The 13,624-nt window shown below is 33.1% G+C and overlaps 1 protein-coding gene across 1 annotated transcript in view; it reads right to left on the reverse strand.

Annotated features, from left to right (window-relative positions):
- Positions 1-357: 357 nt before the first annotated feature.
- The window catches only part of LOC100883049 (choline transporter-like protein 1), a 65,372-nt gene continuing 52,105 nt past the window's right edge, over positions 358-13,624 (reverse strand). Inside the window, exons 6-17 of the mRNA XM_012288239.2 lie at positions 12,413-12,506; positions 8,919-8,982; positions 8,720-8,828; positions 7,534-7,642; positions 5,807-5,926; positions 4,423-4,548; positions 4,239-4,345; positions 3,135-3,391; positions 2,831-2,997; positions 2,681-2,773; positions 2,092-2,184; positions 358-1,970 (exon numbers count right to left, since the gene is read on the reverse strand). Coding sequence (XP_012143629.2) covers positions 1,911-1,970; positions 2,092-2,184; positions 2,681-2,773; positions 2,831-2,997; positions 3,135-3,391; positions 4,239-4,345; positions 4,423-4,548; positions 5,807-5,926; positions 7,534-7,642; positions 8,720-8,828; positions 8,919-8,982; positions 12,413-12,506 — 1,399 coding nt within the window. The 3' untranslated portion in view covers positions 358-1,910. The remainder of the gene's footprint in view (positions 1,971-2,091; positions 2,185-2,680; positions 2,774-2,830; positions 2,998-3,134; positions 3,392-4,238; positions 4,346-4,422; positions 4,549-5,806; positions 5,927-7,533; positions 7,643-8,719; positions 8,829-8,918; positions 8,983-12,412; positions 12,507-13,624) is intronic.

Below are 13,624 nucleotides of genomic sequence, written 5' to 3' on the forward strand. Positions count from 1 at the left end.
AGAATTTAGAAATCCACTAATTCTAAAAATTGAAAATTTAGAAATCCACTAATTCTAAAAATTGAAAATTGAAAAATCCACTAATTCTAAAAATTGAGAATTTAGAAATCCACTAATTCTAAAAATTGAAAATTGAAAGTCCAGTAATTTTAAAAATTGAAAATTGAAAAATCCACTAATTCTAAAAATTGAAATTACAAAAATTTGCAATCCTGCAAATAGAGGAATCTACAGACTCAAAAATCTACCAATTTCTAAATTGACTAATTATCAAATTCCAAAATTGAGTCTAAAGTAGCGATCTAAAGAAATATTTCATATTTCTTAATTTTTGTTCAGGTCAAAAAAATACACAACTACAATGAAAATTGATTTATTCAGAAACGTTAAACACCGAATAAAAATCACTCTATTCTCTTCAACATTTATTAAAATACTATCTTTAATTTACGACTGCAACCATTTACAAATAACATGTCCAACATCGATTAACGTCTCGATGCACAATTGATGGGCGGATTTCGAAAAATATATATATACAATGATCGATGTAATTAGCTCAGATAGCCACGAATTATCGCCACGTGTCTCGTGTACAGTTCGTGGCCGTTTAATCAAATCTCGGCCTTTTGGCACCTGTTCAATCTTGCTGTTGGCAACATAGTATTCACTGGTCAACATGTTTCAAAATATTAGAAACTTCACAATGTTGCGTCGATTTATCCGAGTATTATTTGTACCCTAACGATAAAAACCGAACGCTTCGCAGGTAAATGCATACAGAACGTTAAGTCATGGATCGACTTTTACCAAAACAATGTGTCGGGAATGTTGAAAATTCGTATCTTAAAAGCTGCAACTATCAGTCGACTGGTTCTTCAGGCTTCTTCGTTAAAGAAGATTCGAGGTAATCGTAGTTTCAAGGCAACGATAACGTTGTTCTTCTCTTTGGAAGAACAACTGTGCGTACACTGTATTTATCTTTTTTGGACTAACAATGCCGGATGAACTTGGCTACGGGTTATCTTATTCTATTTTGTGTTTTTTGGTGGAAGTTGTGTTTTATGGGGAAGTATAGCTAAGGACGCTGTATCAAAGATGGCGAATTTACTCACAAATCAGTTCATGTGAAGGTGAGGGTTCACAGATTGCGAAAAGCAAATTTGTTCGCGTAGAAAAAATATGGCGGTTAAGAAAGAGAATGACACTTCTTAATTTTTAGAGAAAAGTTTGAAGAATTTAGAAATCCGGATTTGAATATTTCTGAATTTAAACAATTATCTAAACTTTGAAAATTCAGAAACATAAGTTGAAAGTATAACAATTTGCTGACTTAAATTACAGCTGAAGCTTATGAAGCTGGCTTTGTGAACAATTATGAAATGTCCCTCTAAATATCTTTTTACCGAAACATATTTACATATTTTATACCAAACATCTAAGTAATTTGAAGTAACTATTAAATCCTTCAACAAAATTAATAAAATACTTTCCTATACCACACGACTTGCATCAAAAAACCTTAACGAAACGGACCGCTTTACTGATAAACATTTGACCGCACATCTCTTACGTAAACTACCTAAAAACAATTGCTATACACACGCGTCTACCTCGGTTGTTTCACAGTTGGCGACGATTCAACCAGGAAGCGATTTCTATATCCGTGTGCAAGTGTCGGTCCATTTGTAAAAGAGGACATTTTGGAAACGGATAATTAATCACTGTTCTCCTCTCTCCCCGAGGAGGATTAATACTTCCTGTAACCTTTGATCGTTCAAAAAGCACGGAACCTCCGTGTTCTTTCGCGCATAACGAAAATATCACGATTTCTACGCGTTGTGTCTTCGGAAGACACTGAAAGTCCTTTGGGTTTTCTTCGTAGCTGAATTTTCTATCGGGTGACGCCATTACGTGTGCGCTGTTTGGTCCATGTGCTGCAGAGCCTTTTTACTGTTCTCCACGAATTCCTGTAATGGAAAGTAGGGTTAGGATCTTGTTAATAAAGGGGTAGGATTAATCTTGTTATTAAAAGGTTAGAATTAATCTTGTAATTAATAAGAGAGAGAGAAGGCAATCTTTGAGGAGTACCATTAATCCTCGGCTCATGAAGTATGGTCGGCTGATGCCATCGTTCTTCTCGCAGTCCTCGCAGAAGCAGAGGAATATCGTGTCTATGATCATCTACAATGGAGGCAGAAGTTATTCGGATTGTTTTTTGCTGATTTGGTATAATATGGCAATTTGGTAGATTTACAGTAGCAATGGGGATTTAGTTTAAGATTCGTTTAGGAATTTGGAGGTCCACAGATGTTGGAGTACAGAGGTTTGTGGACACGGAGATATAATTTCTTTATTAGCAATATCACTTCATTAGCAGATAGAATTAATGTCAACAGCACCTTCAGAAATTAGCAGATTTAGAAATTTAGTGAAAAGATTGGAAAACATGGGAGTTTGAAATTCTAGAAATCTAAGATTATAGATTCTAAGGTATCCTACATTCCATCAAAAAGGAATCTAAGAATCGAGGAACTTAGAAATGTAGGATTTGAGTATCTTCAGGATCTCAAGGACTAAATATAACCTTGAAAGGCAAAAGAAAGAAAGATTGATTTCATTACAAAGATACTGCCAATCCAAGTGTGAATTTTAAAATAAAAAGATAGTATGTAATTACCTCATAGATGGAAATGAAGCAGTGCGCCACCAAGAAGGCAAACACACCACCTAATGCAATTGGTACCCAAGGATAATGGAGTCCTTCCTTCTTCTAAACATACAGGCAATTAACAGATCTATGTTGACCACGAATTCGCTAGTTACGTACCTGCATCAAGTAGATCCCTGAGACGACTGTTAAAGTAACCACCAGGACCTTCCCGAGGAACAGCACGAAATCTCCGACACTGTTAATGGCCGCTACCCTTAGAATGTTGCTGGATAACGCTTGGAAAGCCTTCTTTCCTCCCACGCAGAAGTTACATCCGTAGATGGCTGAAAATTTATAATTGAAAATTTGTTAATTTAAGTAAACTGAGTTAGTTAATTTGTTAGTTAATTTGTTAGTTAATTTGTTAGTTAGTGAATACTGTTTTAGTTAATTTGAGTATATTTTGCAATTTTGTGGATACCTGTTTCGATGTAGGCGTTCCTGGTGAGGAATTTTAAAGCGCACTCGAAACACCAGAGGCAACACTGGCAACACCATAGTATTCCTTTAACCAGGTCGTTATCGTAACGTTTCAGACGATTCTGTATGAAGGATAAGACTGCTCTTATCAGTCGAACTATTCCGATTATCAGTGCACCGAATGCTACGGTGCCCAGGTGATAACGCACCAGGTAACAGAATCCTCGGGTTACCGTCAGTGACAGTTGTCGTTTGTCCCTGTTAACGTTTACAAATTTAAATTATTTTTTTCTTATAAAATAAACGACTCTTGCATAATACTGCACACTACAAATACTATGCAAACAATTATAAGATAATTTACTTCTATCCAAACTCGATGAAAGACATTTTATTACATTAATTCTATCGCGTGCAACAAGATGGCGCCATCGGTGTCGCTTCGAAACCATTCACTTATATCAAATTTAGAAACAGAAGTTTGTAAGGTATCGACTTTTCAATTATGACAATTTCTCTACTTTACTGTACAAACTAAACAAATGTATGGTAATTATTTTCGCTGAGAATTTAAAGAATGAGTACAGCAGATTTCTAATGAATGAAGATTTTTTTTAAAATGATTTTAAGGGGCAGAAACTATTAGTCAATTTGTTAAATTAATTTTAACAATAAATTGTTTTTGTTGGTCAAAAACAATTGTCACTGTTTTTCATTCAAGATAATTGTATGAAGTATGAAGTTTGTTATTCTAATATGTTCAATATTAATTTTAACTTAGTACGTCTAATATTAATGTTAATTTAATATCTTCAAGATTAAGGTTATCTTAATATGTTCTATAATAATCTAATTTTAATATAATGTTCAATATTAACGTTCTTCTAGTTTATTTAATATCCAAGAAAATTTAACTAAAACTTAATAACAATTTTTCATACATCAAACATCTAAGATTTACTCAAAATTAATTTTAACTAATTCTACATTCCAAAAAACTACAAACTCTATACAATAAACAATTCTCTACACAAAAGCATGTAAATTCGCAACGATATACAGCAAGCAATTCATATTCAAAGTACGATATCGATCAGAATGTCACCTGGTGAAGAACCAACGTGCAACGGCCAGCGCGACCACCATGTGTTGACAGCCCAGAAGAAACTCGCACGTGACGAAGAAGAAAAATATATTGTACCATCTCGTCGCCTATAACATCATTCAAAAATTGATCATCCCCTCGTCCTATCACTCTTAACTTTCTCTCAAAAACTTCGTTCTCTTACAATTATCCAGTCATCCTTCTTGAAGTGAATATGATTCTTCCTGTTCATATAGATGTGTCCCGCGCTTTCTACCCAGAGCGCGAAGTAAACCCAAGCACACACGGTCAAACCGATTAACAAGTATGTCTGAAACACGATTTAATCTATTTTCGAACGGCAATCTAATATAACAAACACACCACAAATTGAAATAGTTTTTTGTTCTTTTTTTCGAGGTATGAAATGGTGAACGGGGTGAAAAGGGGTTGAGGGTTTAATGTTGTGGAAATAGTTCTTTCGGTGGAGGGTGTTTACGGGTAGATCAAGCTTTTATTATTTTGGGCGGGATTTTAGGGATTTGGGGGATTTGGGAATTCGGGGAGTTTGAGAGTTGGAGAATTTGGGAATTGGGAAATTTGGGAGTTGGGGATGTGGGAATTGGAGAATTTGGGAGATGGGGAATGCGAGGATGGGGGAATTTCGGAAATGGGAAATTTGGGAGTTGGGAATGTGGGAATTGGGGAATTTGGGAGATGGGGAATGTGAGAATTGGGGAATTTTGGAAATTGGAAAATTTGAAATTGGAACCCTTGGAATTGGGGAATGTTGGAAATTGGGAAATTTGGAATTGGAACCCTTGGAATTGAGGAATGTTGGAAATTGGGAAACTTGTAATTGGAACCCTTGGAATTGGGGAATTTTGGAAATTGGAAAATTTGTGTATTGGAACCCTTGGAATTGGGGAATGTTGGAAATTGGAAAACTTGGAATTGGAACCCTTGGAATTTGGGAGAATTGGAAATTGGGAAACTTGGAATTGGAACCCTTGGAATTGGGGAATGTTGGAAATTGGGAAACTTGGAATTGGAACCCTTGGAATTGGGGAATTTTGGAAATTGGAAAATTTGATATTGGAACACTTGGAATTGGGGAATGTTGGAAATTGGGAAACTTGGAATTGGAACCCTTGGAATTTGGGAGAATTGGAAATTGGGAAACTTGGAATTGGAACCCTTGGAATTGGGGAGTGTTGGAAATTGGGAAACTTGGAATTGGAACCCTTGGAATTGAGGAATTTTGGAAATTGGAAAATTTGGAATTGGAACCCTTGGAATTGGGGAATGTTGGAAATTGGAAAATTTGGGAATGGGAGATTTTAGAATTGGAAAACTCGAATTTAGAAATCTTGAAATTGGAAAATTCCCACCAAAAAAAAGAACAACTTTAAAATTTCCCCATTTGAATTTCTCCACTACTGTCACTACGAAAATATTTCCTCAATTGAATTTTAGCAAAATAAAACCGCTCAACCCTTAAAAAGTAACAAGAGATAAGATACTTGTGGTGTGCTGAGCTGTTAGCTCGCTCTATGTACCCGTGCATCGTTTTGTTATCAAATATTTACGTATATAGGTTGAAGCAGCAACGCTGGCATCGCGTAAACAGCTTTCCCTGCTTCGCGGAACAGCTGCATCACCAAGGCGATTCTTTTTCTCATCACCAATACGATCAAAAGTGTGACGACCTGCAAATTACACGCGATCAATAACACCAATATTGCTTCGTTAAATAGACTGTCGAATAGCTACAGTAAAATCTCGATTATTTCAACGAAACTGGGGGACATTATCGTTTGTGTATGAAACTGATGTAATTTTTATGAAACGTTTCTTCTTCTGTGAAACGAGATATTCTTCGTAATAACTTCCTTTATCAAGTTTTTAAGATTTATTCAATTTAGCTGTTTATAATAGTTCACTTGAAAATTATGAATTAATTCAATATTTACGTGTTTTTGAATTTTTATAACAATAGACACTTTATGAGATTTTCAAGCTGAAATTACAGCAGCTTCTTTTGCAACGAATTATTTAATACGATATTATTTACGTATCTAAATTTGTGTTATAAGAACTTAATCAAATTTCGAAGCTCGATTGCTCTTAAATAATTTACAACGATATACCATAATACCTGGTCTCAGGTTACACTTGTAATTCAATATTATTTACGTATTTCTGAATAATAAAAGATACTTCTTTATTCAAACCTTAAAACGCTTGATCGCTCCTTAATAATTTAGCAGCTTATAATACCTCAGCTTCATTTGCAAGGAATAAATTAATACAATATTATTTACGTATTTCCAAAATTGTAGAATAATAGCAATCTCCTTTATCAAATTTGCAAGAACATTTATTTGCAAGCTGCTCTTAATTTTCAGCAATAAAGAGTCATTTTTACCCTATGAATTATTTTGAAATTCTTATATTATTTTATAATAATAATATTAATATTTGCACAGTGTGAATAATACTAATATTTGTTAAACATTTGTTGTGTATTTTAGTACGCAGTTATATTATTTAGTTATTTGCAAGCTGCTCTTAAATCATTTTTAGGAATAAAGAGTAATTTTTACTCTATGAATTATTTTGAAATTCTTATATTATTTTAAAATAATAATATTAATATTTGCATAGTGCGAATAATACTAATATTTGTTAAACATTTGTTGTGTATTTTAGTACGCAGTTATATTATTTAGTTATTTGCAAGCTGCTCTTAAATAATTTTTAGAAATAAAGAGTAATTTTTACCCTATGAATTATTTTGAAATTCTTATATTATTTTAAAATAATAATATTAATATTTGCATAGTGCGAACAATACTAATATTTGTTAAACATTTGTTGTGTATTTTAGTACGCAGTTATATTATTTAGTTATTTGCAAGCTGCTCTTAAATAATTTTTAGGAATAAAGAGGAATTTTTACTCTATGAATTGTTTTGAAATTCTTATATTATTTTAAAATAAAAATATTAATATTTGCACAGTGTGAACAATACTAATATTTGTTAAACATTTGTTGTGTATTTCAGTACGCAGTTATATTATTTAGTTATTTGCAAGCTGCTCTTAAATAATTTTTAGGAATAAAGAGTAATTTTTACCCTATGAATTGTTTTGATATTCTTATATTATTTTAAAATAATAATATTAATATTTGCATAGTGCGAATAATACTAATATTTGTTAAACATTTGTTGTATATTTTAGTATATAGTTGTATTATTTAGTTATTTAGTATTCAGAGGTAATGATAATATAGGGAATTATAGTTACTCACAGTAACGACAGATAGAATAATGGCGTAGATGAAGTACGCTTGTTCGCTCGAGTCATCTTCAGGTATTTCATTCCTTTCCACCCCTTTCTTCTCCTTGTACCACGCCAGCCTGAAAAGTGTTCTCTATTCAACCTTCCCCGTAAAGGAATCTTGAAAATAATGCTAAGAAGAATCTTGAGATAATGGTAATGAGCAATGTAGCTTGTTATATGATTTATATTATTGAAATGAATCGCAGGGGAGCAGTTATGAACATAACCTTAGATTGCTGGAAAACTAACTCAAACACGACAAGTGAATTTACTTGGCAAATCAGTTTGAAACTTTTTGCGAATTTTGTTTACTTTGACACTTCAGGGTGATGATATTTTGCTTTCTTTTGGAAGTTGAATTTGGGGAGGTGGGGATTTGGGAAATTGGGGTGGGGAATTTTGGGATTTGTGGAAATTGGGGTTTTTGTAATTTGGGATCTTGGAATTTTGGGGTTTGGAAAAGTGGGATTTGTGGGAAGTAAAATTTGGGAATTTAGGATTTTGAGAAATTGGGATTTGGGGAATTAAGGGTTTGAGAAATTGGGACTTGTGGGAATTGGGATTTGGGAGAATTGGGACTTGGGGAAATTGGGATTTGGGAGAATTGGACTTTGGGAGAATTGGGACTTGGGAGATTTGGAATTTGAGAGATTTGGGACTTGAGAGAATTGGAACTTGGAGAAATGGGGACTTGGGAGAATTGGAATTTGGGAAATTTGGGACTTGGGAGAATTGGAATTTGGGAAATTTGGGACTTGGGAGAATTGGAATTTGGGAAATTTGGGACTTGAGAGAATTGGGACCTGGGAGAATTGGAATTTAAGAGAATTGGGACTTGGGAGAATTGGAACTTGGGAGAATTGGGACTTGGGAGAATTGGAATTTGGGAGATTTGGAACTTGGGAGAATTGGAACTTGAAGAAATTGGGACTTGGGAGAATTGGAATTTGGGAAATTTGGGACTTGAGGGAATTGGGACTTGGGAGAATTGGAATTTGGGAAATTTGGAACTTGGGAGAATTGGAACTTGGAGAAATTGGAATTTGGGAGATTTGGGACTTGAGAGAATCGGAACTTGAGAGAATTTGAACTTGAGAGAATTAGAACTTGGAAGAATTGATACATCAAATTTTTCCACCAAAATACAAACTTACCAAAGATACGTCGATCCCCCAATGCACGCAATGATGGCACCGATCAGCACAATATAAACCACCCACTGAACCATGTATCGAAACGCAATTAAAATTCCCAGCGATATAGCTGAAATTTATAAATATAGCTTTGTTCACCAAACTAATAAATAAATAACAAAATTTATTTAAAATACCAAAATTCATAGAAGATGCATACCTAAAGCGATCAGAATAAGGTAAATCAACTCCCTCCAAGCGACAGTCAAATCTCTGGAAGCCTCCTGGAACGTAGAAACATTTCTATGGACATATTTTTGGGGAAGAAAATTGACCCTAGCGAAATGAGATTAACCTTTTGGTAGTTGGAAACCGCGTTATATTTGACCGTAACATTTCGCTGCTTCGTTCGAGCAGCCGGAGCAATGAATTATGCTCGACTCGCGAATATTTCTGCTGCAATATTTTATGAAAATAGAATGAACCTTGGTACATTTATCGAATTCGTTCTGAATACATTAATGAAGTTTTTAGAAAATTCGAGTGATAATTATGTTTTATTCTTATTTTTGATCTGGCCAGAAAGATAAATTTGACGGACATTTTATTTATTTGAATTTTGTTTTTTTATTATAGCAAGGTTTTATTTATTTGAATTTTATTTATTTATTATAGCAAGCTTCAGGTTATTTGAATTTTATTTATTTATTTTGTCAAGCTTTTATTTATTTATTATAGCAAACTTTTAGTTATTTTAATTTTATTTATTTATTATATCAAGCTCTTAGTTATTTTAATTTTATTTATTTATTGTATCAAACTTTTAGGTATTTGAATTTTATTTATTTATTTTGTCAAGCTTTTAGTTATTTGAATTTTATTTTTTTATTGTATCAAACTTTTAGGTATTTGAATTTTATTTATTTATTTTGTCAAGCTTTCATTTATTTGAATTTTATTTATTTGTTATAGCAAACTTTTAGTTATTTTAATTTTATTTATTTGTTATATCAAGCTTTTAGTTATTTTAATTTAATTTATTTATTATATCAAACTTTTATTTATTTATTTTATTTATTATACCAAGAATAATTTGAACTCAATAAATTGCACTCAGACTTCAATAATTTTGTGTTTTCTTCTCAAGCAATAGGTAAGTTTATTGCGCCAGAGGGGTGGTTCGAATGATTTACGATATTCTTCCAAAGCGTGGTATTTAATTATTGAGATCAATTAAAAATACAGTAATAAATCGTTGGGGCAAATATATTTGTTCACTGAAAATTTTATAATGTTACAAAAATTCAATTTATTATAACAACATCTTTTAGACTTTTTATTTTAAATGTCATAGAAAAATGATCAATATTAATTCATTTTAATTATTAGAAATATTGCAAAAGTACAAGGGTGAAGATCAATTAAAAATCAATTAATAAATCACTGTTGTCAAATATATTTGTTGGTTGAAAATTTCACAATGTTACAAAAATTAAATTTCTTATAGCAACATTTTTTAGACTTTTTATTTTAAATGTCATAGAAAAATGATCAATATTAATTCATTTTAATTATTAGAAATATTGCAAAAGTACAAGGATGAAGATTAATTAAAAAACAATTAATAAATCATTATTATTAAACATACTTGTTGATTGAAATTTTGATAACATTAATTTTTTTAAATAATTTTTAGATATTTTTTTTTAAATTCATCGAAAGGATGTTAATTTAAATTAGTAAGTTATAAACAACGATAGATCATTCAGTAATAGCACGAAAGGATCCAGGATACAATATCTTTAACCCTTGGCCGTTAGACCGCGATATTTACAACCGGCGGAATTGGTTCAACTTGACCCCAATAATAAGTTCTCATGAAATACACAGGGTGGCCCATTTTTTGGGATTATAATAACCTAAATACGGCCAGTATTTCGATCGGAATGAGGCTCTCTTATATTTATGAGCATGTTCTATTCCCAAGATAAATTCCGCTTCCTACTAAATGAATTTCATTTTCAAGAGAAGAAAACAAATATAAATTTTTCATCTTGACCTCTGCATACCTCATTTTCTTTTGCAAGTGCACGTCAAACTTTTCGTTTGATAAAACAAATGATACTGGATTTTTGGGTTAAAGAGGTTATGTCATCTTTAGAATTAAATTCAGTAAAATGTGTGCTATGTTGCAAGAGTTAGTTCAAAGATACTTTGTTAGATATAAAAAAATAAATCAATTTCATGTACATTATTTTGCAAGGGTAAGTTTAATTATACACTGATAAATTTTAAAAAATATAGGTTATGTTGTAAGAATAAGCTTAATTATACAACATAGAATTTAAAAGAAAATAAATATCATGTATATTAAATAGCAGGATCAAGTTTAATTATACACTGTTAAATTAAAAGAGAAAAATATATTATGTTGTGAGATTAAGTTTAATTGTACAACATAGAATTGGAATTGGAAAATTTGGAATTGGGGAATTTTGGAAATTGGGAAATTTGGAATTGGAAGCCTTGGAATTGGGGAATGTTAGAAATTGGGAAACTTGGAATTGGAATCCTTGGAATTGGGGAGTGTTGGAAATTGGGAAATTTGGAATTGGAATCCTTGGAATTGGGGAGTGTTGGAAATTGGGAAACTTGGAATTGGGGAATGTTGGAAATTGGGAAACTTGGAATTGGAACCCTTGGAATTGGGGAATTTTGGAAATTGGAAAATTTGGAATTGGAACCCTTGGAATTGGGGAATGTTGGAAATTGGGAAATTTGGAATTGGAACCCTTGGAATTGGGGAATGTTGGAAATTGGGAAACTTGGAATTGAAACCCTTGGAATTGGGGAATGTTGGAAATTGGGAAACTTGGAATTAAAACCCTTGGAATTGGGAAATTTTGGGTTAAAGAGGTTATGTCAGCTTTCAAATTAAATTCCCTAAAATATGTGCTATGTTGCAAAAATTAGTTCAAAGATACTTTGTTAATTATAAAAAAATAAATAAATTTCACGTACATTATTTTGCAAGGGCAAATTTAATTATACACTGTTAAATTAAAAAAAAATATAGGTTATGTTGTAAGAATAAGCGTAATTATACAACATAGAATTTAAAAGAAAATAAATGTCATGTATATTAAACTGCAAGATCAAGTTTGATTACCCTCTGTCAAATTAAAAAGTAAAATAAATGTCATACATACGCTGCAAGATCAACTTTAATTATTCACTCTCAAATTAAGAAGTAAAACAAATGTCATGTTGCAAGAACAAAAATTATTCACACTACAACTCAAAAGAAAATATCACCTACATATTGCAAGAATAAGTTTAATAATGTACCTCCAAATTAAAAAACAAAATAAATGTAATTCCACAGAATTTAAGCACGTTAACATTTCCCAAGTGAAAATACTCCAAAAATGGTATCAACAACAGTAATTATCGAAGATCATGAAATGGAGGATAATATAGGGACAGTTTCGATCCGACAACCGGTATAATCAATCAAACACCATGCTTTGGAAGAACAGTGTGGCAGACGTCGACCACCACATCTACCACACAATCAAGGATTAACACCTTGTATCATTAACATCATTGTTCAACGATTGATCATCGTACCGACAGCTCCGAACCACCGGCGGCCATTACACTAACAGCTACTGTAACTCTATTGAAATTTCTATCAAAATAAAGTTTACAAACCCTGTAGAAATTATCTAACCCGAGCTTCCTGATCATGGAAGTTGCCGTCTCGGAAAACTCCTTGGGTATACAGCGATTCAGGAACGATATGTGCCTGTTTAGAAATAATACAAGTTAGGCGAACTGTGGCTGAAATTTAAAGTCGTGGTCTCTCAAGGCTGTTATTATTTCTGTGGGGGATTAGAGTTTGATTGAATTTGGGGGTTTGGGTGTTTGGGGGGTTGGGAGTTATTGGGTTGAGGATTTTGGGAGATTGGAAATTTGGGAGGGTGGGGATTAGGAATTTTGGGATTTTGGAATTTTAGAAATTTGGGATCTTGTAATTTTGGGATTTTGAGAGAGTGGGGCTTAGGGATTTTGGGACTTTGGGAGCTTGGGACTCTTGGAATTTTGGGACTTTGGGAGCTTGGAACTTTGGGAGCATGGGACCCTTGGAATTTTGGGACATTGGGAGCTTGGGACCCTTGAAATTTTGGGACCTTGGAATTTTGGGACTTTGGGAGCTTGGGACCCTTGGAATTTTGGAACTTTGGGAGCTTGGGACCCTTGGAATTTTGAAACTTTGGGAGTTTGGAACTTTGAGAGCTTGGGACCCTTGGAATTTCGGGACTTTGGGAGCTTGGGACCCTTGGAATTTTGAAACTTTGGGAGTTTGGAACTTTGGGAGCTTGGGACCCTTGGAATTTTGGGACCTTGGAATTTTGGGACTTTGGAAGTTTGGGACCCTTGGAATTTTGGGACCTTAGGAGCATGGGACCCTTGGAATTTTGGGGCTTTGGGAGCTTGGGACCCTTGGAATTTTGGGGCTTTGGGAGCTTGGGACCCTTGGAATTTTGGGACTTAGGGACCTTGGTACTTTGGGACTTAGGGACCTTGGAATTTTAGAATTTTGGGACTTTGGAATTTTTGTGTTTTGGGACTTTGGGACCTTGGAATTTTAGGCCTTTGGGACCCTCGAAGTTTTACAGTCTGGAACCTTGAAAATTTTAGAGTTTAAGGTCCTGCAACTTCGTGATTTAGTAGAATTCTGAGATTTTAAGATCCTAGGATTTTGGAATTTTGAGGCTGTAAGGTTTGCTAATTTTGAGTCTTCGAAACCTTGCAGTGTTCTAAACCTTATATTATCAGATATCGACATTTCTCAACCTTGAAATTTTTTAATTTTAATACTCTGAAGACTTCGAATTTTAGTCATCTCTCAAATCAACGACA

This window comes from Megachile rotundata, chromosome 2 (assembly GCF_050947335.1).
Source record: "Megachile rotundata isolate GNS110a chromosome 2, iyMegRotu1, whole genome shotgun sequence".
NCBI classification, from domain to species: domain Eukaryota; kingdom Metazoa; phylum Arthropoda; class Insecta; order Hymenoptera; family Megachilidae; genus Megachile; species Megachile rotundata.